The following is a 27,923-nucleotide window of genomic DNA, read 5'->3' as shown; positions in this document are numbered from 1 at the left end:
GTGCTCCCCGCAGACCATCTGGTGCAGCAGGATGCCCAGGGACCAGACTGTTGCTGCCTCGCCATGGTACCAGCCAAAGTCGTTCCATTCTGGGGGGCTGTAGGACAGTGTTCCTATGGAATACAGATGGAGTTCATCAGGGGGATGCTGCTGCTCCCAGAGCCTGGCCCCAGCATCCCTGGGTGTGCGGGGGCTGCATCAGGGGCACACAGCGTGACCACTGCCCTCTCGCCAGCATCTGGGACTTGTGCACAAAGTTAGGGTTGGAAAAGAAGCCTCTGGTGTTGGAAGAGGGCAGCCCTGGCTAGGCCTGACCATGACATGCAAAGGAAAAACCCACTCCATGCTGGGGAAAAAACATGCCCTTATCCTCCCTGCCTGCATTTCCCCAAAAATATTATGAAGCCAAGGGAAACAGGGCGAGTGAAGCAGCCCAAGCCCTTCCTGTCATCTGCATACCAAAGTGGCTGGGGCAAAGGTTCCGCCCTCCCTCTCTGCTACCCCAACCCACGGGGCTTTTGGTTGGGCTGGCTGCCCCGGCCCAGCCCTAGTCCTGGGCAGAGTGGCTGGCAAAGGCTGCCAGCAGGGCTGGAAGATGGCTGCCCACCCAGCCCTGCTCTAAAGCAACTCAGCTGAAGATTCAGTGCCCTGACTGGCAGCAAAAGGGAGAATCCCTGCTGCCACAACCAACCTTGGCTGGGAGATGTTGGGCAATGAGATGTCAGCAGCGGGAGCACAGCCCTCTGCAGGCTCACCTGCAAAGTGAGTGTAGACTGTGTCCTGCAGGTAGGTGCCACAGCCAAAGTCAATGAGTTTGGCCTGCCCGGTGCCCAGGTCAACCAGGATGTTCTCTGGTTTGATGTCGCGGTGCAGGACCCCGCAGCTGGTGCAGTGCCGCACGGCCTCCAGCACCTGGCGGAACAGCTCCCGTGCCACCTCCTCAGGCAGGAACCGCCGTGCCCGAATGAAATGATGCAGGTCCTGACACTGCTCTGGCCGCTCCAGCACCATCACGATGCAGTTGGGGAGCTCGAGCCACTCCAGCAGCTGGACCACACCGGGGAAGCCAGTGGACACCCTGGCCAGCAGCACGATCTCCAGCGGGGCGCTGGTGCCGTCGGGCTGCGGGAGGAGCACGATGCCGTCAGTGGGGCCGATGCCGTGCCAGGCCTGGGGAAGCCCTCAGCCAGGCCGGGATGCTCTGCGCCCTGCACTGGCCCCACGCCCGCTCTCTCTGGGGGCGTCCTGGTGGTGGCTCCCACCGTGCCGGGCGCCGGCTCATCCCTGGCCGGCAGCCCCGGCTGCTGGCCCCGCTCACTCACCAGCTCGCCCCAGTGCCGGACGCGGTTCCGTGGCACCCTTTTGATGGCCACCTGCAAGCCAAGGGCAGCAGCGGGGTGAGCTCGCCGCCCGCACTGCGAGCCCCATCCTCCGCCCTCCGCCCTCCTCCTCCTCCATCCCCTCCTCCTGCGCCCGCCGCCGGCCCCGCCGCTCACCGGGGCGCCGTCCGAGAGCCGCGTGGCCGCAAAGACTCTGCCGAATCCGCCGCGCCCCAGCAGCGATCCCAGCCTGTACCGCTCCTGCAGGGCCTCCTGCGCCGTCCCTGCGGGCGGGACGCGGCTGTCAGCGCTCGGCCCGGGGCCAGCAACGGCCCCCGAGCGCTCCTCACCCGCCCCGGGCCGGCCATGCCCAGGCGTTCCATCTTCGGAACGCGGCACGGGAGGCTCGGGGCTGGCGACCGCGCTGCCGAGCGGCGGAGCTCGGGCCGGGGAAGCCGCAGCGGAGGCGGCGGGAGCGGCCGCGCCGCCTGTGTCCTCCGCGGGCCGCGGCAGGAGCGGGGGCCGGGGCCGGGGCCGGGGCCGGGGCCGGGGCCGGGCTCGGGACTGGACCCTGCGTCGGGTCCGGGGCCGGGCTCGGGCCAGGCGGAGGCAAAGGGCGGCGATGCCGCCCCCGGCCCAGGCACTGATGCCCGCCCAGCAGCGCCACCGCCAGTACGGCCAGAGCCGGGCGGAGGCGAGACCGCGGCGAGACGGCCGGGGCCGGGCACGGGGCAGCCCCGCCCGGGGCCGGGGGCGGGCCGGGGGCATGGCCCGGCCCGGCAGGGGAGAGGGAGGCGGGGAGAGGAGACGGACGCCGGGCAAGGGACCCCGAGAGAAGGGTGCCCGACAGCGGAAAAGGGAGAGAAAGAGAAAGAGAGAGAGAGAGAAAGACTATTCAAAACTATCTGTTTTGCTGCTGCTGCCGCTACTGCTGCCGCCGCTGCTGCTGCCGCCGCCGCTGCTGCAACTGAAGCACCGGGGCCGTTCGTCCCCGTGTCCGTTCCCTGCTCGCCCCACGAGCCCCACGTTCGAGCCCTGCATGCCCCGGGGACAGCCCCTCCGTCTGCCCAAACACGGGAACTTTGCAGCCTTGAGCCCAGATGCAGAGCCCTGACTCCTGCACTCTGGCACAGCGATCTCCTTCCTCGCTGCTTTGCATTGTCCTTGCTGAGGGTCAGACACTGCCGGGCCACCTTCCCTTGGGGTAGGATTCCTACCTGACCCAAGCACTGCACTTACACCTCCAGTGTTGCTTTCCTGTGTGGAAAGGAAAACTGTGTGTAGCTCATGGTATTTTAGAGTGTCTAAAACTTGCCAAGTCACAGATTTTAGAGGTGAGGTGCATTTGGAATGAATGGGATGGAGAAGCAGTGCAACATGGAAAAGAGGAGCATAGAAATAAATAGAGGAAAACATCTTGGATTGTTTCTTTCATTCTCATTTCCCTTCCGGAAAGCTGTTTCAGTTTTCCAGGAATCATCTGCTGTCTGCTCTTCTCAAGAATCTCTCATGGAGAACAAGGTTGAGTCTCCGTCACAAGATTTGCCACCAGCTGCAGCTTCTCTTAGCTTTCCACAGTGCACAGTGTGTGCAGCAGGACTTTTGCAGCAAAGCAGGACAAATGTTAGGAGAACTTTACATGTCCGTTCTTTTCCTGCTGGGCTGGGAGTTGTGCCACTGGTGAAGTTTTCATTGTGACTGTTTGTGCTGGTTTCAGGCAAATTTTGGGAGGAAACCTCCAAAAGGGGTCAGTCTAGAAAGCAAGTTCCAGCGGCCCCTCCCCCTACTAGCTGAGGAAAAGACTTCCCTCCAGAGCGGGTTTAAACAATTCCAAGAAAAAGGAAAGTCACAGTCCGAGGAACTTCTCTGCCCCAGCTAGCTAAAACGAAATTGCTAGACCTGGGCTGTGAAGGCATCAGGAAATTTCCAAGTCTGGGCACTGGCGGTCCCAGCAAACACCAGCATCTGGATGATGCTGATGCCAGAACCTGGAAATATCCAAAGTTTGGCTTTCTGTGCCAGCAAATCCCTGGACTTGGGCTGTGCCAGCACCAGGAAGTTTTCAGATCTGGGTGCTGGCGCTGCCAGCAAACACCAGATCTGGGTGGTGTCATTGCCAGTGACAGAAATCTGCCAGATTTGGGCTCTGCTGGCACCGGGAAATTTCCAAATCTGGGCACTGGTGCAGCAAACACAAGATGTGGGTGGTGCCAGACCCAGTAGCAGGAAGCTGCCACAGGTTTTAGCTTTCTGTGCCAGCAAATTGCTGGACATGGGTGGTGCTGGAACAGGGAAATTTCCAGATCGGGGCACTGGCAGTGCCAGCAAACACCAGTGAAACCTTCTGGTCCTCGTCCGGACCGTTGGCCAGTGGTTTCCCTGAGAACCAGCTCTGGCCACTTTACAGACAGAGACTGCTTTCACCTGGTTGTGTGGAAACAGAACTTTACTGAAGGCAAACACAACAAGCAGGATGGCGTGCACAGTACAGAGAGCGAAGCAGAAAAAAGCCTGGGTCCAGGATCTAGCAGGGATATTTATAGATTTATTTATGGGGAGGGGTTAAGGTGGGATCTGAGGGAAGGATCCAAGAGGAAGGAATGATTAAGAATATTACAATTTTGCGGCAAAAAGTAACCAATGGTAGCAAAGAGAACTCAGAACTTTCTAGTAACAATCTGCATAACTGAACAAGAGGATTATGGGTGGGAGCTCTGCTCACCCTAAAGAGGGTTTTCCCACAGCCTTAAGCCGAGGTCTCCTTCTTTTAAACCAACCCAAACACAGCAGATCTGGGCGCTGCCAAGTTTGGGCTTTCTTTGCCAGAAAATTGCTGCCTTTGGGTTTTGCTGGCATCGGGAAATTGCCAGATGTGGGCACTGGCAGTGCCAGTGCACACCAGATCTGGGTGGGGAATGTGCTGGCAGCGGGAAATTGCCAAATGCGAACCTTCTCTGCCAGCAAATTGCTGGAATTATGCTGTGCAGGCATCTGAAAAATTCCGGATCTGGGCACTGGCGGTGTCAGCAAACATGAGATTGGGTTGCTTTAAATACCTTTTAAATCCAGGTATTTGCTTGATTTAGGCTTTCTTTGCCAGCAAATTGCTGGAATTGGGCTGTGCCAGCACCAGGAAATTGCCATGCCATGTTTGGACACTGGCAGTGCTGGAAAACACCAGATCTGGGTGGTGCCAGCCCCAGGTATTTGTCAGGGTTTTGATTTCTGTGCCAGCAAATTGCTGCACTTGGGCTTTGCCAGCACTGGGAAATTTCTGCATCTGGGCAATGGCAGTGCTGGGAAACTCCAGGTCTGGGCAGCAACAGAGCCAGCAGTGGAAAATTGCCAGATTTTGGGGGTTTTTGCCTGCAAATTGCTGCACTTGGGCTGCACCAGCACCAGGAAATTTCTGGATCTGGGCACTGGCAGTTCCGGGCAACACCAGTTTGTGAGAGCTGAAATGAGGGATGTGGGACGCCAGGCGGCTCTTCAAAGTGCAGTTTATTGTATCCAAGGTGATACAGCAGTCCAGAGTCATGGGTGACAGAGCTGTGCTACAGCTGTCAGCTCCAGCTGCAGGCCTGGAGACCCTTAGTTTAGGTTACAAATGCATTATATACTTTTCTTTGCTGAGCATCTTCACAAAATAGAACCAATCTATACCTTAACTTTTACCTATAGCCAATCATAACTACTATCATTACCATATTCATGTTACTATTCTCCAATCACTAAAAGTTAGTACATTAAAGTTTAAGCTAAAAGTTGTTTTCCAGTTTTCTTGCAGTGGAAAATTCTGAGACCTTTTTTCTACTTGCAAAATTTGCTGACTTGTTTGCCTGTGCTATCTTTCTGCTTGGTAAAATCTTCTTGTTTGAGGTGGGCTTATCCTTTGCTCTAAGTCATAAAAACCCCTTCTAACTAACATACACTTTGCCTTCTTAGCTATCCAAAAAGACTGGCTCATCAATTCTTTTCTTTTATATCAAAACTTGCTTTCATTTATATTCGTCTTCAGACATTACATTCAAAAATCTTTCAGCCAAGCATACATATCTGTGAGACTTTCTTGTCAAACTGCATCCCTGTATAGTGGTCAAGTGCCTGAGGCCAGGAGCACCTGGACAATGGGGACAGTTCTTTCCTATAGGAAGGAAATCACAGAACTCCAGGGTTTTGAAGGCACATGAGAAGCAGTCCCAGAGGCCAAGGCAAGCCAGATCTGTCTGTCCTTGCAGCTTTTGTCTGAAAGCAACCCTTGGATATATGGGGAGTTTTGGGGTGGAATTCCATTTCAGCCATGGGTTCCTGGACAGGAATGACAGTTCTCCATAGAGGGGCAAGGGCCCCTCACAGCTGCTCATGGTCCCTCACAGCCCCACATGGCCCCTCACAGCCCCTCACGGCCCCTCACAACCCCTTGTGAGATGCAAAGCTGTGTTTCGTGTCAGGTACAAACAGGCAACGTGTGTACTTGTGAATGAGAAATGTGTGGATACCGACAATGGGATAGTTGTGAATTCTAGTAATAACTGAGGAAAATAAAGCATGGAAAAAGACTTTTGAACCTATCTTTTGTTTGCAAATTAACCCTAGTTGATTTAGGAGCATTTGAATTAAAGTGTTATAGATGTTGCTTTTTGCTTGCATTTAATCCATAAAGAGTTCTGCAATAATAACCTTTTGAAGTATAATTTTAGAATATTACTTGCATTATTGAAACTGTAGCTTTGGAATATATATAAAGGAAATATGCTTATCTCACGCCTTATTGAAGCAGAGAAAAACAGCTTGAAAAAGGAAGATGAACATCACCTCAAGGCTTTATGGTTTCGACCAAAGGGAAGCTGGACATCACTGTTATGAGATTTGGAGTCTCTGCAATTAAAAGGTGGACCCATATCTGGGGAGCTGGACTCCACCAGATGGAATTAGTCTTTCTTCTTTTGGAAACTGGACCGTCACCATCTGGGAATTCTCCTTTGAGATACATCCTGAGAAATTAAAATCACAATAGTTTATAGAATTGTGATGTAATAATTTGGAATAAAAATTGCTGATGAGTAAAAGATTGGAAATAGAAACTGCTGAAAAAAACTGATGGGTACCCCTGTAAATACCTGTAACCATCAATTAGCGGTATGCAGTTGGAGGGAAAACTTCCCCCACTGTACCTGGCGCTGTATTGCTCATACTTTACCATATTAAATAATAAATTGATTGCTGCTTGAATATTGGACTAGTCAAGCTTCTGATTCATAACACCCTCACGGCCCCTCACAGCACCTCACGGCCCCTTACAGGCCCAGTCCTGGGGCTCCTCCCAGAGGAGGGGTCGGGCCCTGCTTGTTCGCCTTTCATTTCAGTCCCTTCGTTACAGCAACAAGAAAAGAAAGCTGAAATGGAGCGTTTCCCCAGCATTTCCCTCGGGGTTAACTGCGGGCTGAAGCTCTGTGCTGGCGCTGGCCCCAGCGCCACCATCCCTGCAGCCGCCAGGCCTTTGCTGTCCCCCCGTGTCCGTTCCCTGTCCCCGAGTCCCGCCCGGCTTTGGCAGCAGCAGCAGCCGCAGCGCAGGGGGCGCCGGCCCGGCCCAGCCGGGGCTCCCGGCCAGGAGCAGCAGCAGCGCCGGCCCCTTCCCGCCTGCTCCTGCCTCAGCTCCCAAGGGCTTTTAACAGCTCAATTCTGGAGCAGAGCAGCCAGCACCCACACACAGCCCTGACTGCTCAGGGCCCACCTGTGCTGCCCTGAGCCAGCCCTCAGAGGAAGAAAGGATCGGGCTCCAGCGCTGTTTTCAAGGCTCTTTTCACTCACCCTGAGCTGACAGCAGGAGGCTGCTGGTGCCTTTGCCTTGGCAATTGGAGATCATGGTTGCTCTTGGCCCTCTTCTGCTTGCACCCTGAATTTTATCAGTACAACTGCACTTGCCTCTTTCAATCACTGCTGCCCACTGTGCTTTTGTGATGGTGAACTCAGTGTTTTTGTCACAGGCATCATGATTAGCAGAGACTGAAATGCTCACAAGTCCTTGAGCACCAAGTCGAGGGGAATGAAAGCATCACAGACCACTTTTGCAGCACTCAAACACAGCCCTGCTGCTGGTGCTGTTGAAATAGAATCAACCTACAGAGACCATCACAGAAATTGCCTCTGGAGTGGCAAATCAAATGAAAAAATCCACCAGGAGAACGAAAATACTGAAGTTGGCTGCCTTCATTGCTTCCTCGGAGCAGCAGAAAATGGAGATGCCCAGAGGTATCTTGCACTGCTGCTGATCCCAGTTGGAGCCCTGCCCTCTGCAGAGTCCCAGCGGGAACCTGAGCCCAGCCCGGGGAGCTCCCAGAGTGTCCTGGAGATTCTTTCTGCATTCGATCAGGCTTGCATTCCCCAGCAAGTCCCCAACAAAACCTCCTGTTTTCTTGGGTTAGAACAGGCACAATGAAAAACTCAGCAATGGCACAACTGCCCAGCCCACAAGGAAAAGAAAGGACAAGTTGTCAAGGAATCCAAACATTTGTCTTGCTTTGCTGCAGAAGTCGTGCTGCTCACGGTGTGGAAAGCCAAGAGAAGCTGCAGTTGGTGGCACATCTTGTGACAGAAGCTGCACCTCGTTCTCCAGGAAAGGTTCTTGAAAAGGGCAGACAGGAGTGTGGAGAAGATTCCTGGGGAAGTGAAACAGCTTTCCACAGGTGAAATGAAAATGGAAAGTGTTATGTTTGTCCAATTATCTCATCATAAAAAAACTCAATAATATTAAAAGTAGTAGCAATTTTAATTGAATAGTTAAAATAAAAAAAAATTTAAAATTTGATACAATATAATTTGATAAAAATAAGAGATAATTTGGTTCCAATAATAGCGCATAAACAAACGATAACCGCGGGGTACGGAGGGCAGGGTTCTGGGACTCTTGCTACCTCACGTACAAGCTTGCCAAGTGAAAATCACCCCTTATATGTCCTGTGTCAATACCATCTCTTCTCATTTTCGGTTCATCATATCTCTATCTCCGCCCTCATTACCACCCTTATCACGCATGCGCCACCACTCGGTTTGGTGTTCACACAAGTCTTTGGGGGTCGTTTTGGATGAAGACATCTCCTCTTCCTCTTTGTCTTTTAATTCACCTTTGGGTTACACATGCGCATCAAGCCAGTACAATGTAAGCCAAGACTAACGTATCACTGCATCTACATATCAAGGCAATAAATCTCTTATAATTAGCATTTTCTGGTACCCAAGCAGGTTCTTGGTCATTTTTAGCAACTGTATCTTCAGCTTGTTTCCTGTGGTGCTTGAGAACATCTGCTGGGGGGCGGGGGAGTGGAGCCCCTCCTCTCCCTCTCTTCTTTGGCATTTAACTATTTTATTATTCTCAAATATTAATTACTGTATCATTATTGATTACTGTTTCAATCTTTATCAGCACAAATCATACCTATTTATCACAAATCTCTCATTTCTCTTTTTGATCATTATGATTCGTGCTGCATTTAAAAAGCTGTGCCCTGATGTCTTTTATATTTTTCAGAATTTTGGTTTTCTTGTTGTCTCTTTTCAGCTTCAAACTTTTCTAGCATTTCTATTACTGCTTCTAGTCTTTCACACTTTCAAGTTTAGTTAGCATGTCCTGGTCTATTTCAATCTTTTTAAGTCCTTTTTGTCTTTAACAGGGGTCGATTTAGCTTTTAATACCATTATAGATCTTGGTTTTACTTTTTCTGCTGATTCTGAATTTAGAGACATTGTTGAAATTTGCATCTTTTGAATCCCTGAGTGAATTAGCCTAATAAAATACAAAATCATACAAGGCAGAAACATAAGTCCTAGAATTGAGCATAACAACATGAACTCTAACATTTTCCTCCAAACACTTCTAAAGAGGTTACCCCACCAATCTGTTTTCAAGATTGAATTCCACTTTTGTACCGGCACATGAGCTACTCTTTTATTCTTTTTTGCAAGTTCTGTGATAGCTTCTCCATAATTATTAATTTCTACATAGCACTCAGATTCATTAAATCTCCTACAAACTCCTCCTTCTTTTGCTAACAGATAGTCTGGGGTGATCCTGTTTTGGTACACAAACACCCACATTCATGTATATTGCCTGGCCAACATTTTTAAAGCATCGGAGGTGCGATTTGAGACCACCTCTACTACTGCTTGGAGCATTACTAATCGATTCAACAGATAAACTGGGGTCCTATATCTCCATGACCCATCCTGAGCTCATGTTGCTGGGTCATAATATGCTATAATTCGTTCTGCAGGCTATTTGTCCTCCCCCCAGTTTTGATTCCCTCCTGCTGTTGGAAAATTTAAATTCAAATCTCCTTTATTCCACTGCAGGGTTTCATACAGTGGAGTTCCTAGCACATTGCTCCTAGACCTCAGTAAAACAAAGAAGGAGGGTTGTATTACTCCCAAAGTACAAGTTCCTCCCCATTTTTGAGATAACTCACTGTATGCTCGTTGCCCACAAATTTAATATATCCCATCTGGGGCTTTCCATTTCTTATCAGTTTTCTCCGGTTGTTCCCAATAAGACCTCAGGCCGTTGATGGACTGGTAGGGGTTAGCTCCAGGACTTCTGTACCAGCATACATTAATCTGTTCATCTTATTCACAATTTATTTCTTTTATTGGTCCCCAATATCCGATGGGGTTTTCAGGTCGCCAAATTTTTGAACGATTATCCATATTAACCACCAACGTGGATTTACAAGGAGTATGCCCTACTATTTTATTAAATTTCCTTCCTTCTCAAGTTATACAAATGGTTCCAATTACTTGATGGCTTAAAATCCATCCTTCAGGTCTCTTCAATGTTCCAGAAATTTGGGTGTGGTTCTACTTTAAAAATTGGTCTGGAACTAAGCTCTCACTTTTCTACGGCCATCTTTTAGCCATTTTTTAGACCTCTACAAATCTCACATTTGGATAATTCCAATTCTGTAGCAATCCTTTGCATCAATCCTACAAACCGATTCTTATTCAAGGCTGGCAAATTCCAATCTTTGTAGTACTGTTTTAGCTGTTTATACAATTCAGCTAATTCTGTTGACTCTTTTCTCTTGTTCTTTCTTCTATTCCCCTTTGTTTCTTTTTTTTTCTTTTATTTTCTTTTTCAATTTTTCTTTTAGTGCCCGGCCTCCTATTCTTATACTTGGATCATCTTTATTATGATTTCTTTCAAAACAAAAAAACCTTTCATATTGAGGGCCAATCTGATTACTAGGGGGATAAGGAGCTCGTCCATTATATCCCAATTTTTTTTCTACCCAATACATCTTTCCTTCCTTAATACAAACATCTATAACACTGCTGCGATTGTAGCAGGCAGAACTAGCATATGGGTGTGTTACAAACACAGATTCCACCTTGTCCTTAATCCACACAGGTTGATTACAATAGTCACAAATGTTGAAATTGCTGGGACTTGGTTTTTGCCTTGTTTGCTTTTTCATTGCTGAAACTCTGTCCAGTGTGGCTTTCTGGCTTTGGCCAACTGCCCAGGGTACCAGAATGATCACAGTGAAAATAATCCTCAGGAAATCTACCATTTTACCTTTCTCAAGGCCCCTTGGGTTGCAGCCAAGGGCCGAGATGCCAGTCTTCTCGGTAGCAAAGGTAATATCCCGGCATCTAGTCACCGGTGCTTTTAGTATTTTTGGTACCCATAGCCCCACAGAGTTTGCTTGTCTCTTTTTAAATGCCGTTTCCCAGTTCTAGCTGGTTAAGAAGCAATAATTAAAACAAAAAGAACAGGGAAAAGATTAGGCCGGAATACCATAAACCTGTATTTTCCAAAATTTCAGGGATGTGCCAACTACAAGAAGATTTTTCTAATTATTTTGTGCTTCAGGGGCGGGGAGTGCATTAAGTCACCATCTCCAATAGGCACACTCGCGGCGCCAATGTGCCCCTGGAATGCGCCTATGATGTGGTGTATAGACTTCTTCTCCGCCACAACTATCAATTTTGAGACACTGGTCTATAATATTATGAGTTGCTCGTTCTCTTATTTGTGCTATAGCAAATATAGCAAGAACCAATTGATCTAAGTTTTCTATTAATCTAATTGCTGCTGGAAGGGTCTCATCTCCCAGTCTCAAAGGTATCCCAAAAAAAATTACTAACAATACGTTCTATAGTTAGCTGGCTAAATACATAACCATAGCAAAGCAAGCAAATAAATTGTCTCTTCTTTTCTTCTCTCTTACTTTCCACCATGAGTTAAAGCAAAGTGTGCAAACAATACATATTCAGGGATGACACTTTAAACCATGTTTACTGCACTCCCAATGTTTTACTTGTCTCTGCTCTCTTTCAACAACAGCTGTTATCAATCGCAGTTTCTGGAATTGCAGTTCTGTAATCAATTCTAATAATGTTGCTGGTGCATGACCCTGGAGGAGATCTTCAATCTTTTTAGGCCGTTCCCACTGATTCAGAAAGTCTTTTATTCTTTTTCCACCGGCGTTCTTCTGCCTCCGAGCTCAAGGGAATTGCGGTTAGCAGCCATCCAGGATGCCTAGTTCATTCTTAATAAATCAGGGTTAATATAAATCAACTTAAATCCCACCATATTATCACATTCTTGGAATTTCATGTTCCAACAATATTTTAGCTACAGTTTGAACTGTAGCCCGAGCTGCTGGAAATGCTTTAACCCACTGACAAATATTAACTACAAATATAACTAACAAATATTTCCACCGACCCACTTTAGGCAATTCTATAAAATCAACCTAGATCTTTTCAAATAGCTTGTAGGCTCTTTTGCATCCTCCAGAGGGAGGGGTTTTTAACACTTTCTTTTTTACTTTTTGACAGGTGAGACACCCCTGGGTAATTTGCTTTCCAATTTCAAATATCCTTATACACCCATAAAATTTTAAAAAGTGATCACAAAAGGCTCTTGTTCCCCAGTGTGTCTGTCTATGCAAGTTATCTAAGATCTAATGTGCCACTGGTTTTGGCATCATAATCCTGCCATCAAGAAAAACTCACTTTCCCTCCTTAAATGTTGCTCCTAATTTCTTTATAGTTGCCAGTTCTGCTAGCGGAAGGGAAAGTGTCTCCTGCTGAATTTCTATTTTTTGTAAGATCATTATTTCAGTATCTCTTTTTCTTAAGGACACTCTTTTTGCTTCTTCATCAGCCAAATTATTTCTCTGACCCTAATATCCCTCCCTCTCTGGTGTTCCTTTACATGAACTACTGCTATTTTCTTTGAGCCTTTTAAAGCTTCAAGTATCTGAATTATCAATTCCCCGTGTACTAACCCTTTCCCTTGAGTGCTTATAAGTCCCCTTTCTTTCCAAATTTTTCTAAAAGTATGTACTACGCTAAAAGCATACTTGGAGTCTGTATAAATAGTCCCTTCTTGCCCTTTTAGTATTAATAATGCACAGAGTAATGCATACAATTCACAGGCTTGTGCTGACCAGGAGGGACTAAGGGGACCAGACTCCTTTACCCTAAACTTTTTCCCACTTCACCTGAATGCCAACCCGTGTCATTAATTTCTAGATTATCTTCTTCAGTTAAAGAATAAATTTTAAGTTTTCCTTCACAGGGTTTTATCTGTAAGTTTAAGGCTATTATTAGATCTCTGCCTTACAAATTATTCTTGGCCTCTGATATCAACAATAAATCATTTACTCCAAATTTATCATCTGTTTTAATTTGCACTCCTTTTATTACAGGAACAGGGAAAGCTTCTCTCGTAATTCCGATTACTGAAACTCGCTCACGACTTATCTCACATCCCTAGGATAATTTTGTCACTGTCGACTGAGAAACTCCTATATTTACTAAAAATATAACTTATCAAGGGCTCTTCTGGTGGCGTTTCTGTCGCCTTCATTAAACAGAGCCCCTGACCTCCCTGAAAAGTTTCCTCATCGTGCTGTTTTTTCCCGCAACTTTTTTTGTAGGTGCTCCTTTTTATAATAGTAAAAACAGGTGGGTCCTGCACCCTTCAAGGCAGGGCAAGAATTTGGTAAGTGCCCTTTCTTGTGGCGGGAAAAAACACACAGGTCCTGTGTTCTTAAAAATAGATCCTGACATCTGCAATTTGTTTTTCCCTGCGGATTTTTTTTCTTTTTTTTCTTTTTTTCTGTATTCAAAGCTGCCTGCATTTCTCTAACTGCCACCACCAAAATTCTGGCATCTGCTTTCTGCTTTTTCTCATCTCTGTTCACATACACCCTTTGTGCTTCTCTCAGTAACTCCTGAAGTCCCCTGTCCTGCCAGTCTTCTAATTTTTCCAGCTTCTTCCTGATGCTGCCCCTCAGGACTCTAAAAGGCAGCATACTTACTCTCTTCCTGATTAACAGGGTCTTTTGAACTCACATATATATTTAGAGCCTGGCAAATCTAATCCTCAAATGATCTGAACTTGGGCCAATATAAATTATCTTTCCGGATCATTTCTTTTGTCCATTTAAACATGTAATACTTAACTATTTTCTGTTTACTTTTTCTCCTTTGGGATTCTCATTCATCCCAAAACCGTATCATCATCCCCAGTGGGCTGTCCTGAGGAATGCTGCCCCCTGAGAACCCCCCTCACAGTTCCCAGATACCTCAAACCACTGCGAATTTTTCCTACAATCCGCAGCCCCTGGGTCAAGGAACTTGTTCCCTGACCCATTTCTGGCAGCAACAAACTAAGAAATTCCCGGTACCAGGAGAGTCTTAGTTTCCCACACTCACCTCATGGCTCAACTTCCTCACTTACTACTCTGCCACACTGCCTTTTTAATCTACCTGTTCCACTCCTATCTCTCCCTCTGCAATCTACTTGTTCCACTCCTATCTCTTCCTCTTTCTCAATCTATTAGCCCCGTCCTCTCACCATCTAATCACATACTAAATTGCCTGCTACCAACCCATCCAAAGAAATTGAACCTCTTCATTCACTCTCTCAATCTCCCCACTGAGTCAATCCCTCCTGCCCAAGGACCTTCCCACAGGTGCCTGGACCAGGGATCCCCTCCTTCCCCCTGGGTCAAACCCTCCCGGGGTCCCCACTCATTCACTTTTCTTTCATTTCCCTCCTTTCCCGGCCGGCCTCCTCTCGGACAGCGTGAAAACGCGGTACTGGGAGGTCCCACTCACTTCGGGGGTCCGGGACTGCCCAGCCCCCATCTCAGACACTCCACACACACTCACACATGCATACAGCCGCCCCCCAACCCAAAACCTCATGATACTCACAGCCTCCTTTTCTCACAAGGGTCTTCGTGCACAAGGCAGTTTTCTATGGGTACTCTCTCTCCTACAAGCCGGCACTCTGATGGGAGCCTTTCTTGCGCGCTCTTAAAAACTAATTTGCTTATGCATTATTGTAAAAATGACTCTCTTTTCCCAAGGGAGAGTGGTCTAGCCTTGGGACCACTTAAAAGTCTGGTGGGGAGCTCCTTCCCAGAAGCTATCCACCTCCCTGGATTTAAAAGAGTCCCGGGTATCGGCACCAAAATTGTTACGTTTGCTCAATTATCCCATCATAAAAAAGCCAAACAGTATTAAAAGTAGTAACAATTTTAATTGAATAGTTAAAATAAAAAAAAATTAAAATTTGATACAATATAATTTGATAAAAATAAGAGATAATTTGGTTCCAATAATAGCGCATAAACAAACGATAACCGCGGGGTACGGAGGGCAGAGTTCTGGGACTCTTGCCACCTCACGTACAAGCTTGCCAAATGAAAATCACCCCTTATATGTCATGTGTCAATACCATCTCTTCTCATTTTCGGTTCATCATATCTCTATCTCCGCCCTCATTACCACCCTTATCACCCATGCGCCACCACTCGGTTTGGTGTTCACACAAGTCTTTGGGGGTCGTTTTGGATGAAGACCTCTCCTCTTCCTCTTTGTCTTTTAATTCACCTTTGGGTTACACATGCGCATCAAGCCAGTACAATGTAAGCCAAGACTAACGTATCACTGCATCTACATATCAAGGCAATAAATCCCTTATAATTAGCATTTTCTGGTACCCAACCAGGTTCTTGGTCATTTTTAGCAACTGTATCTTCAGCTTCTTTCCTGTGGTCCTTGAGAACATCTGCTGGGAAGGGGGAGGGGGAGGTGTAGTAAACCCCTCAGCTTTAGCCAGGGCCCCTTGGAGAATAGAAAGCTGACACAGCAGCAAAGAAGTTTCCTGTCTCCAGGGACATCCGCCTTGTACCTTATCCCTATAGCCATGTAAGGCAATATGTTGTTAACCCTACTATTGGTCACTTATGGTCACTCTAACACCTTTGCCATTGGTCAGGATTGGATCCAGGCCAAGGGTATAAAAGTAGCATACTGTACCCCTACTAACTCGGAAGAAGAAGAGCTGAGACCCTTCACGAACCCCTCCAATAAAGCCATACTTGTGGAACAGCCAGCATCTTCTTCTCTCTCTACCGTCTGCTGGAGCCTTAGGCCAAGGGAAAAGCTACCTAGCAAGCAATGCTGAAATCACAAGAGCTGCCTAATCACTAAGAGCTGAATATTCCCTGCTTGCTAGGGCTGTCCCGCGGCCTTGGCCTGAGAGCGAGCTGGCTTCTGGCACCCAGTCCCCTTGGAGACTGAGCTCTGGAGCTGTAATAGCTTGCCTAGGATAAGACCAAGCAAGGCTCATTTTGGGGGGGGTGGAGCCCCTCCTCTCCCTCTCCTCCTTGGCATCACAACTTTTAACTATTTTATTATTCTCAAATATTAATTACTGTATCATTATTGATTACTGTTTCAATCTTTATCAGCACAAATCGTACCTATGTATCACAGTAATATATCTTGCTAATTCTGCACTTGGAGGAATTACTCAGGTCTGCAGTCTTTATTACACACCCTGTTCTAAAAGACTTTTATGCTATTTTCCCTCTCTCTGTGTTTTCACACTTGTTCAACAAGGTTTTCTTTCTAAGAATATTAATCACAATATCCCAAAGGATTAAAAAATGCTTAGGTATTTTTTCCCTAAGTATTTACTAAAGAAAACCAATAATAAAAAAACTGTATACATGCTAAATATAAAATACAAACAGAAATAAATGTCGGAGGAAGGAGACCCAGACACCAATTGGTTCATCCAAGTCCAATTTATTGATCGAATACAGCGGGTTAAATACAGCTCTTAATAAGCTTCATACATATTGCAAAAGTTGAGCTCAGGATTGGTTAGTTACATATCAGCAACTACACCTACTTCTACATTCTTGTGCTTATTCTTTTGTTGCATTCTGCAGATATTCAGGACTAATCTCACCTCCCTTTCCTCATGTTGCAGCAAGGTCATCCGGTTCTTGCCTGTCAGCAAGAACTGAATCAGAGATTGCTGACCTCCCTTTCAAGCTTAACCAGCGACATTATGTCAGTATGGCCTTTCTCAGCTAACCAACTCTTAATAAAATCCTCCACATTTCCCCCGTTTTCTTCTTGAGCAAGAAGACTAGTCTGCATTTTTGCTATCATACGACTGACCATGTTTTGAATACAATTAAAGACACAAGGCAAAATAAGCAAAAACATTAAGATCACACCCAGTAAGCCGATAGCATATGTCACAATGTTCCTTAGCCATGGTCCAAGCCCTAAGCTTTTAAGCCATTCGTCAATTCCTAAACCTTCTTCTTCTTTGAGATGGTGAAGTCCCTGTTGCAGTTCTTTTATCTTGGTATGAATGGACACCAAATGATCAGACAAATTCATGCAACACATTCCCTCAAACTCTTCACATCCATGCCCTTGTGCTAAAAGCAAAAAATCTACAGCAGCTCTATTTTGCAAAACAGCATGGTTAACACTTTGCACATCTGCAGTTAACATGTCTAGAATTTGGGATGTCTTGTTTAGCTCATTTCTTGCCCAGCACCCTAATTGCTTTGCTAAATTCATAGCCTTATTGGCAGATCCTCCTGGCAAAATAGTTGAAACTGCTACTTGTCTGAATGTACCCCAAAACTGTGGATCTCCTATCTGGCTGCAGTCTAAGTCATGCATGCTACGCCTCTTTCTATTTGAATTTTGACTCAACCGCATTAGCAAAGACACATTAGGATGAAACAATGACAATTTTCCCAAATAACAGGGTCCACCCTGTGGTTTAGCTGGTATACCATTCCATGCCCTATCTCCACAGATCAAAAATATTCCTGTGGGTAATTTCATTGGTGCCGTGATGTTTGTGCCGTTACATTGACTGTAATGCTGTGGAGAGAATTCACTCAAATTCAGGGATGAATCTAAGGTGGCCCATGTGTCTTTAGGTTGATTTAAATTTTGAACATCCAAGGGTTTGAAACTAAACCATCTGCCAGTTGTAGCGTTAGATATACTGGCATTTGCACTCCCAAAAAGATCCAATTCCTCAGGAGGAGAATGCAAAGAGGTGTTAAGTGATTGGATTAGTAAACACTGACGATAGCCATCACTCTGACCTGCAGTATACCCTTGCTGTGCTGGCAATGTGATGTTTGACATGTTATACATACATAAGGTTCGATTATTTATCAAACTGCAAAATTCTCCAGGAGACCACACCGGAAGTCCCACCAGGCGTGTTCGAAATGGGTTAGTGACTCCTCCAAGACTAAGACAAAGCGATGATTGGTAATCTGTTTAGCAAGTGTTACCCATAAATTTTCTCTTGGCTGACTAAAGTGTGTTATTCCTACTGCTTCACTTGCTACAGCATTGAGCTGTATAATAAAAACAAACCTCATTTTTCTTTCTGCTTTCTCTGTTTTTCCTTTCTTCGTTGTCTTTTCCCTGGTTTGTTAAAATGTCTATTGTAAGGCTGAGTCAATTTTTGAATGCACTGGTCTAATTCCAAATCAGCATCCTTGCTTACAGGTATAGCATGAGGTAAGTTTAAAGGCAAATCAGCTTTACAGCGAGCTGCTATAATGCGTGAGGCACTAGTAATTTCAAACTCTCTAAGTACTTGCTGCAACTTCCATCTAATATGTGCTATAGCCACTTGTTCTGCACTCTCAAAAAGCTTTAATCCTGCCCTTCCTGGCAGGCCAGTACTTTGCTCAAGAGCTCTAACCCAGACAAAATCTTGAATCCACTTCCCAAAACAAGGTCTACACCATAAATTTCCTATTGATCTTTGTGAGTACCAATAAACCTTATTACAACCTGCACAATGCACAGCTATCCATGCATAGCACTTATCAACATCCCTTTTACAAACATAACAAGGAAGTGAATGTAAGTAAGGACCAGTATAAAAGTCTGGTTCTTCAATCCAATACAACCAGTCTAATCGTGGTGATTGCAAAGCCTCTTTAGCTTTCTTACTGTATGGGGCTAATAGTTCAAGCTCTTTCTTTAATACAAAATGTATCTTATCTCGTAATCGCTGTTCTTGTTCTTCAACACCTATAGCATGCCACGAAGCAGGGTCCCATGGAGCTACAGCATCCCACAAGGCAGGGTCCCATAGATGTGAAATTGCCCTAATCATAGAAAACTAATTAGCAACCACTAATAACCTTATTTAGATGAGGTCGTTCCCTATCTTACCTTCTTTTTCTTATCTGTTTTCAGTTTTGCTGCTCCTAACTTTACTGGTCCTGTTACTTGCAAACTTAACTTTTGCAACTTTTCAATGCAGCAGTCTAGTGCTCTTTCAGGATTCCCTCTGAAGGGCCCTACAATCGAACGTTGCGTTAAAGGTACTAATTTTCTACACCTTACAGAGACTATACGTGATTTACTTTGAACCTTAATTCTATTCACAACACATTGTACTTCCCATTGATAATAAGCAAGAATTTTCTGTTCAGGAGACTCATAAAGATTTAAAGCTATATATGCATTTTGCCCTGTTTGTCTCCTTAATTCATCTTGCCAGCTTTTACCCCACGTGTGCTCGTGCTCACAAGTGTGACACCATAAATCCCATAATAATGATTGTTCTATCCAAAAAGTTCTATCACAACCCCCACAACGTAGGGCTATCCAGGCAGCACAATGTGGATTGTAACAGTCAAGGCAATGTTCCTTTGCTGGATTTGTAAAACGAAAAGTCGATAATGAGTCAATAAAACCAATCAGCTCCTGGGCCGTCCGATAGTGACATGTCAGTGCTCTGTCCACCGCTTTCAAGTGTCCCTTCAACTGTAACAGTAGCGGTCGTAGGACTAGAAGCAGTTTCTTCCCCAGTCGCTCCTTGTCCTCCTCCGTGAGGCGATCCACCAGAGGCTGTATCAAAAACAGGTTTAGTCCACTTAGCAGGCACCCACAAAGGCCCTGTAGGTGAGGAAACACAGAGATATCCCCGACCCCAGTATAATACTTTTGCAGGTTTTTCCCATAATCCTGTAGTCGGGTTTTAATTTCCTGACCTGACCTCGGATGATGTTTAATTGCAGGAGGGATATTGTCTTCCCCAAAAATACATAAATGATTGATCACATACAGAACCTTAGCTAAGCATGATTGTGGGTCTGTTAAATCTTGATGCTTCTCAATATACTGCTTAAGGGTACCGTTTGCTCTTTCCACTATTGCCTATCCAGTAGAAGAGTGTGGAATACCTGTCACATGCTTAACAGACCACTGATTCAAAAATTTCTGGACCCTAGCACTTACATAAGCTCAACCATTATCCATTTTGATACTCTTTGGGACTCCCATAACAGCAAAACAACTTAACAGGTGCCTGATAACATGTATAGCTTTTTCTCCTGCCTGAGCCATAGCCCATATGTAATGACTATATGTATCTATAGTGACATGCACACACTTAACTTTACCAAATCTAGCTATATGTGTAACATTCATTTGCCATTTCTCATTTATTTCTAAACCTCGAGGATTAACTCCCATGCCTAAACCTATTCCACCATTATGATAACTACATGTTGGACATGCTCTAACAATGCTTCTGACAAACTCAGCTCAAAGTGCTTTGCTAATCCTTTTGCATTTTGATGATATCTACTATGTGCTTCTCTGGCCAATGTATGCTTATCAATAGGACAAGAGTTATCAATGGGTAGGGTAACCAATTTATCTGCACGTTCATTCCCTTCTCCTAAACCTTCACACCATTTATGACTCCCAATATGAATCACAGAATACACTGCATTTCTCTCTCGTAAAGCTTTCCTTATTGTATCAATAACTCATACAATCGTTTATTATTCACTTCCTTAATTGCTGCTTCCTCTATTCATCTGACTACTCCTGCAGCCTTTCTCAGCTAACCAACTCTTAATAAAATCCTCCACAAATAAACTTGAGAGTTCTCCCAAAAACCTTAAGAAAAAAACCCCATGTATTCTATAAAACCCAGAGCATTCATCTACAGCATACAAAAATGAGCATGTTCTAGAAGAGAAAATTTGTGCAATGGTTCCGCACAGAATTCTATGCTTTCAAGCTTTTTGCCCTTCAGGGACAGTGCCATTCTCGGAACCGTAATGCTCTGAGCATGTTCTGCTCACCAAGGCAGATTTCTGCTCTGCCCTGGTACAGATCATCCTCCCAGCAAAGGGGGAGTGCAGCCACCACAACTCGCAGCACCTTCCCACACAGCAAGAACCTGAAGGACAGAGATGGCTTTCACCAGCTGCTGCAGGTTCTAACAGTGCCACCTCTCAGCTGCCGAAAGCCTGAATTTCTGTGTTGCAGTGCGTTAGTTTATTGAGTCAAATGTTCTGTTATATAGTCGTATGTTCAAGTGTTCCCCGAGTTATTACAGTTAGCTCCTCCCCTATGTTATGCCCTCCTACCCAAGTGTCCCTCAAGGAATCCCCTCCCTCCTCACCAGATTTTTCCCTGTCTGTCAAGACAACCCAGCCCCTTTGCCCCATCCATCAGCCCAAACCCTACCCTTTGCTCCAGAAAGTTCCCTGTCCCTCACCCTAAGATCCAATCCCTATGCCAACGCTCTCTCCTCCCCTTGTTCTGATTTGTTGTAGCCCTCAAAACCACACCCCAAGAGTCACTTATTGGTTACTGTATGGTGTCCACTCCCTGTTTTGAAAGATTTTAAAAATTCAGTCACAGGGATGTTGGGGGTTTTTTCAACATCTGTTCCCTTTGGGAATTCTTGCCTGCACGACCTTCCCCCCGCCTCTCCTGATGAATTTGCTGCACTTTACACAGCAGAAGAGCCTCCTCTGCTTCCTTCACTCGGTCCTCCAGGGTCTCTACTGCTGGCATTTGGCCTAGAGGTTCTGGCTCAGGCAAAACCCTAACCTAGCCAGTTCCCCACTCTTGCCATTGTCCCTGGAGCATCACAGAGCTAGCCAGGGCTGCGGAGGGCAGTGACAGTGACCCATGGACTGGCATGTCACAGCCCCCAGAGCCACACCTGCCAGGCCACAAGCCCCAGCCCTGGTGCCCACTGCCGGCCTCAGGGGCCCCTGGGCACCCTCAGCCTGAGTGCAAAGGCAGCCTCAGGAGCACCCCAGGGCACTCTGGATCCAGGCTGCAGACACCCTAAAGCCATCACTGACAGGGACATGGATGGGGACTGCAGCTGGATCTTCCAGTGCTCACTGCTCCTGACTACTCTCTAAGTGAACCCAAACCTCATTTGCAGCACCTTGAGCACATTGACCCTGCTCGCCCATCCTGGAACCTGGTGTTCCCACATCCTACACCAGCGCTTTGCAGGGAGTGACCAGCTCCCAGCTGCTCTGCTACCCTGGCCTTACTTTCTGTTTGCCAGCAATGAACTTAACAGATACACTCCTGAGAAACCTAGCACAACATTTGCTTCTCAGGAGCTCTTCGGCAAAAAAACTCCACTAATCCCTAGATTTGCACAGAGAAGGAGGTCCTGACAAAGCATGAGGCACAGGCAGGGCTCTGGCATACGAATTCCTGAGCCGCAGGATTCCACCCATTGTTGTTCCTGAGATGGATAGAACCTCTTCTTCGTTACGCAATGGACCACCATGTGATTGGGAAATACATAGTTGGTTAACCATATGATTGTGATTCAGAGATGCATGGTCCACCATATGATTGAGAAATAGATAACCACATAACCTAAAAATAATATATATCAAGTTACCATTGCTTGCTATAATTCAATCATGTATTGCACAAGTACTAACCATGCGAAAGGCAAAAGGAGAACTAACCAAGCAATAGGAATCAGCCAAATATTCCCCATATAAGGAGAATGAGAGCTACGGGGTCAAGAGTACAGGCCCGAGGAAGACTTCGAGCCTTCATCCAACGACCACCAGAGGGTAGAAGACGACCCCCTAGCAACAACTGGAGCATGCGCCAAGAAAAAGAACACATCTACGGAAGTGGATTAGTATAAAAGGGGAACTTGAGAAGCACTGAGCGCGGCAGTTGGTGGAGCGGGGACTCCCCTGTCGCCCAGCGCTGAATCTTTTGCTTATGCTGTATGCAATGGATTAATAAATTCAAATTGGAAATATTGCTCCTTTTTGAGTCTATTTATAACAATTTGGTGCCGTGACTCGGATGGTCATAGGTGAGGAGGCAACGGTGTTTGGGAGGCGCCCCACCCCATCTCTGGGTGGCCCAGCATCCGACCTTCCTACCTCACGACCACCGACGAACTTAAAATTATACTCATAAGCAAAAGGGAGATACCGGTGAACCCCTTAATCTTCTGTGCACAGAGTCCGGACGAAGACGCAGGACACGTAAGTCACGTAAGCCGTAAAGGGTCTCGGAGTGCAAAGGCACTCCGGAAGAGACGAGATCCGTCCGGTTGGGGTTGAGATCCTGGAGCAAGGATCCTAGAGTGCAAAGGGGCACTCCGAAGGGATGGAACAGGGGGAGAAGCCTCCTGCATGCTCCAGATGAGCCCTTGGAGGGCGAAAGATCCTTGAGTGCGAGTAAGTGAGGTGTGCATGAGAGGGGAACCGACAGTCGGATTCCCCAAGTGAGTGTGGACCCTCAGTAGTGCGGTTCCCATTAGTCCGCGAGGACGTGGGCCACGAACCAGGGGAAGCGAGTGGTGTTCTGTGTGTGAGAGGCACTCCCAAAAGGATGGGACAGGGGAAAAGCAAGCCCCCTACTTCTATTAAATTTTCTCCAGCACCAAAAGATAGTTTGTTGGAGTTTATGCTAGAAAATTGGAGATATTTTCCGGACATGATTCAGTACGAGGTTGAGCTTGATAAGAGGAAGAAACTTTTAGGAGTGTATATCGGCCCAGCAGTAAAAATCCCTTTCGATAGTCAGGAAGAAAGTGATTATGTAATAATATGGGTCGAGCAACCAGGTACATCGATGCTTAAACTGGCGAAATGAAAGGAGAGGGAACCTCCTGAGGAAGACCCCTCACTCCCACTAGACCCAGACTCACCGCTCGGGCAGGCACTGTTACGATTGCATTCTGTAACGCAGGCATGGGAAAACATTAGGCAAAGGCTGGAGAAAGTAGATAATTGGCAAGGCAGAAGTCGAGATGAATTGCTGCAGGAGATACAGCGCGTGTTCGCACGAAAAGATGTAGCCCAGGGGTCAGAAGGAAATGGATTTGGAAAGCGAAGGCATGGGGATGGTCAGGACGCTGGGATGAGGGAGCCTAAAACCTGCTTTTATTGCGGAAGGAAGGGACACTTCAAACGAGAGTGTAGGGTCAGGATCCAGGATAAGAAAATCTTTCAGGAGAATCAGAGAGGGCAGGAGCTAACGAAGAGGACCGAAGAAGGGGCCTTGATAATAAATCTAAGAGTAGGTCCTCAAGGCGAAGAACTTGCATTTTTGGTAAATACAGGAATTTCTCGGTCAACAGTGGCAAAATTACCCCAGGGATGTGAGATAAGTAGTGAGCAAATTCCAATAATTGGAATTACGGGGGAGGCTTTCCCTGTTCCTGTAATAAAAGGAGTACAAATTGAGGCAGATAACAAATTTAAAGTGAATGATTTGCTGTTGCTGCCAGAGGCCGAGAATAATTTGTTGGGCAGGGACCTAATAATAGCCTTAAAATTACAGATAACATCCTGTGAAGGAAAACTCAAAATCCATTCTTTAACTGAAGAAGATAATCTAGAAATCAATGATACAGGAGAGCATTCAGGTGAAGCGGGAGAAGTTTAGAATAAGGGAGTCTGGTCCCTTTAGTCCCTCCTGGTCAGCACAAACCCGAGAGTTTTATAAAATGGGAAGGAGACTTAATCAGATATTGGAAGCTCTAAAAGGGGTCAAAGAAAATAATATCAGAAAAAAGGGAGGGATATTAGAGCTAGAGAAATAATTTGGCTAATAAAAAAAAAAAAAAAAAAAAAAAAAGGCAACCCTAATTGGCAGTTATAGGAAAATATATAAACAGACACACTGGGAAACTAGAGCCTCTTTTTGTGACCACTCTTTAAAAATTTCATGGGTAATATTTGAAATTGGAAATTAAATTACCCAGGGGTGTCTTACCGGTTAAACCGCAAATAAGAAGGTGTTAATGTAACCATTAAAACTACAGCTTTGTAAACCCCTGCTGAATTCATATATGGAAAGTGAGGCGCAGAACCATAACTTGTCTTGTTATGATTATTTATGTATTTAGCTAACTAATTATGGAACATACTGCTAGGATTTATGATTGGGGATATCTTTGGGATGGGGAGATAGGACTCTTCCGGCAGCAACTGGATCGATAGGGAGCCTAGAGCAATTGGTTCTGAGGGGAATGATTGCTCAGAGATCTCGTTTGGATTTTGTACTACATCAGGTAGAGCGTGGAGATTGGGTCCTGGTCCGCAGCTGGAAGGAGAGCCCCCTCACACTACAGTGGGAGGGACCCTATCAAAGCCTTGCTAACTACGTCAAGCTTTACTAACAACGGACACCGAAATCAAAACTCACAGAAAAAGGCTGGATCCATGCGAGCCGAATAAAGGACCAATAGAACTATCACCTCGATCAGGGGGCCAAACTATCAAGAACTTTATATGGGAAGTCAGCAAAGTACCAGGAAACTTCAAGGTGAAACTGAGAAAGAAACAAACCTTGAATGCTAGGACTGGGCAAAGATAAGTGGGATGGTTTGCACCACTACTACCAGGGTAGTGATGGGTGTTATTATATGTGGGAAGGAAGAATACCTGTAACGAATTGTACAACAATATGTATACGGCTACCTTTAGGCCCATCATTCCTTACTACTGATGAAGTATATCGCACTTTTCTCCTGATTAATAAAGAATCAAGAGAAGTAATCGAAGATCCGTGGGGAAAAGTGTTGTTAAGTTCAAAAATAAGGGTCACATGTAATGCTCAAGGGTGTTGGGGAAACTGTAACCCATTTGTATGTATTGTCTGTAGAATATGTAGAGAAAGGTGGTGGACCCATTGTCGTAGCGGTTATCCTCCTAGGGGAGCCTGCCATAATTGTTACAAAGAACAGCGAAAACTAACCGAACAGACATTGGTAACTCGAGTAGCATCTGGAACCCTTAAAGTGGGCTCCAAAAATTGGTGGAACATTTATACTAAGGGAATAAACCCCCAGTATTATTGTTGCCACTCAAACGAACCAATACCATTCGTAGCAAGAATTGTTGCAGGGGTTTGCCGGAGGTGGATCCCTGATCTGGGCTGCCTAGCTCCCCAGGTGAAAGACACAAAGTGGTCTAGATACCTCCAACGAGCTAGGAGGAAGGGGCACCAAACTCCTCCTGAAGACCACCCTTGCTGCCGAGAAGATGGATCACCCCATAGCTCGAAGCAACTGAGTTGATGGGCGAGGCAGAGGGGCTGATAACTGTGGGGGAGAGGACCCTAGAATAAGACCTGAACAAACTCGGGATCACTCTAAACATAAGCAACCATATAAGAAATGACAAAATTTGGAACAAGAAAATTATGGCAGCCGCTATGATAATTGGAAAAACGACCTTAGGGTTTTTAGAACGGTTTTTAGAATGTTTTTAATAATATTAATGATCGGGAATTGTAAATCTCAAACACATGAACCCTTTAAATGGTCATTAATTAGGTGGGAAGATCAGGTTGTGATCAGTAACATTACACTAACGGGACCCCCTTCGTTTAAAGTAAACCTGACGCAATTAATCACCTCCTGGGGAACTATGCTCCCAAGTGTCGGTTCCTACATTGGTTTTTACATGTGCCCGGCCTCTAACCCTGGAAAAGCCTATTGCAATTACCCAGGGTATAATTATTGCGGATATTGGGGCTGTGAAACAATAGCTCAGGGATTCACCCCAGGGGGAGGACCTGACAGGTTTTTACAGGTTGGGAGAGGCCCTTCGGGTTGTACCCCTCCGCAATATGCAAATGACGGATCAATTTTGGGAGGGGAATATTCAGGATCATGCAAGTTTGTATATATGAATGTTACTCAGCCAGATGATCCAGGCTGGTTAATAGGAAAAACCTGGGGAATCCAAATGTGGCAACCTGGAAGAGATCAAGGAGGTATGATACTCATTAAAAAGGAAATTGTTCCCCATGACCCTGAACCTGTGGGACCCAACCAGGTGATAGCAAACCTAGGTAATAGTTTAGGAGGACCCAACTCTATGATAGCAGATTCAGGTAATAGTCTAGGAGAGATGAGGAATGAAATTAAAATCAACAAGACGCAGGTAGAACAGATAGAAGTGACTTCGACTGATGAGAGAGATAACATACTTTGGAAAATCTTACACACTACATTCGAGGTACTAAACAGTACCTATCCTAACTTAACAAAGGAATGCTGGTTATGCTACAGTGCTAAACCTCCTTTTTACGAAGCCATAGGAAACATGCGAGGCCCAAAAGAATAAATGGGACTAATCCTGCACAATGTTTGTGGAAAAAAGGACAGGATAGAACTCCGGGAATTACCGTATCACAAGTAACTGGGAAAGGGAGATGTATTGGAACTGTTCCAGAGAATAAGAAACATTTGTGTCAAATAACTAAATCAGTGCAGGATACCTTAAGGCCAGCTGAGTGGTTAATTCCGGCAGCTAATATCAAATGGGTGTGTAATACCCTAGGCTTGACCCCTTGTATCTCTATAGCAGCCTTTGATGAAAGTCGTGAATATTGTATACAGGTGGTAGTAGTCCCCAGGATTATCTATCATCCTAAAGAATATGTATATTCTCAGAGTCGCACTTCAAAATATCATTTGCAAAAGCGAGAACCCTTTACAGCCCTCACGGTTGCAGCATTACTAACTATCGGGGGAGCTGGAATAGGAACAGGCACGGCGGCGCTTGTACATCAGCAACAGGGGTTTAAAGCCCTAAGAGCTGCTGTAGATGAGGATCTTAAGAAAATTGACAAATCTATTAATGAATTAGTAAACTCACTCCGATCACTTTCGGAAGTAGTTTTACAAAATCGAAGGGGGTTAGACTTATTGTTTTTGCAACAAGGTGGCCTTTGTGTAGCCCTTCGGGAGGAATGCTGCACGTATGTCGATAGTACTGGAATAGTAGTAGACACCATGGCCGAGTTACGTAAACAAATAGAAAAAAGAGAAAAAGAAAGAGAATCCCAACAAAACTGGTATGAATCTTTATTTAACTATTCCCCATGGCTTACCACCTTGTTGTCCACCATCGCAGGACCAATGATCTTGCTGTTGTTAGGATTGACCTTTGGGCCATGTATATTCAATAA

At 45.7% G+C, this 27,923-nt stretch overlaps 1 protein-coding gene across 1 annotated transcript; it reads right to left on the bottom strand.

Annotated features, from left to right (window-relative positions):
- Positions 1–27,863, bottom strand: LOC128948617 (serine/threonine-protein kinase pim-1-like; the record flags this gene model as incomplete). The annotated part of the gene is made up of 5 exons (XM_054293387.1): positions 27,846–27,863; positions 1,497–1,577; positions 1,323–1,373; positions 756–1,122; positions 1–113 (listed from the first exon to the last, which is right to left on the bottom strand). Coding segments are annotated over exons 1-5 (630 nt in total), but the record flags the coding sequence as incomplete, so codon positions are not given.
- Positions 27,864–27,923: the final 60 nt, after the last annotated feature.

Source organism: Melozone crissalis, unplaced genomic scaffold (assembly GCF_028551555.1).
Source record: "Melozone crissalis strain CALT ecotype California unplaced genomic scaffold, PUWL_Pcris_2 ptg000139l_1, whole genome shotgun sequence".
NCBI lineage: Eukaryota > Metazoa > Chordata > Aves > Passeriformes > Passerellidae > Melozone > Melozone crissalis.
The sequence above is the reverse complement of the archived record's forward strand: the minus strand, read 5'-3'. Positions and strand labels throughout refer to the sequence as shown.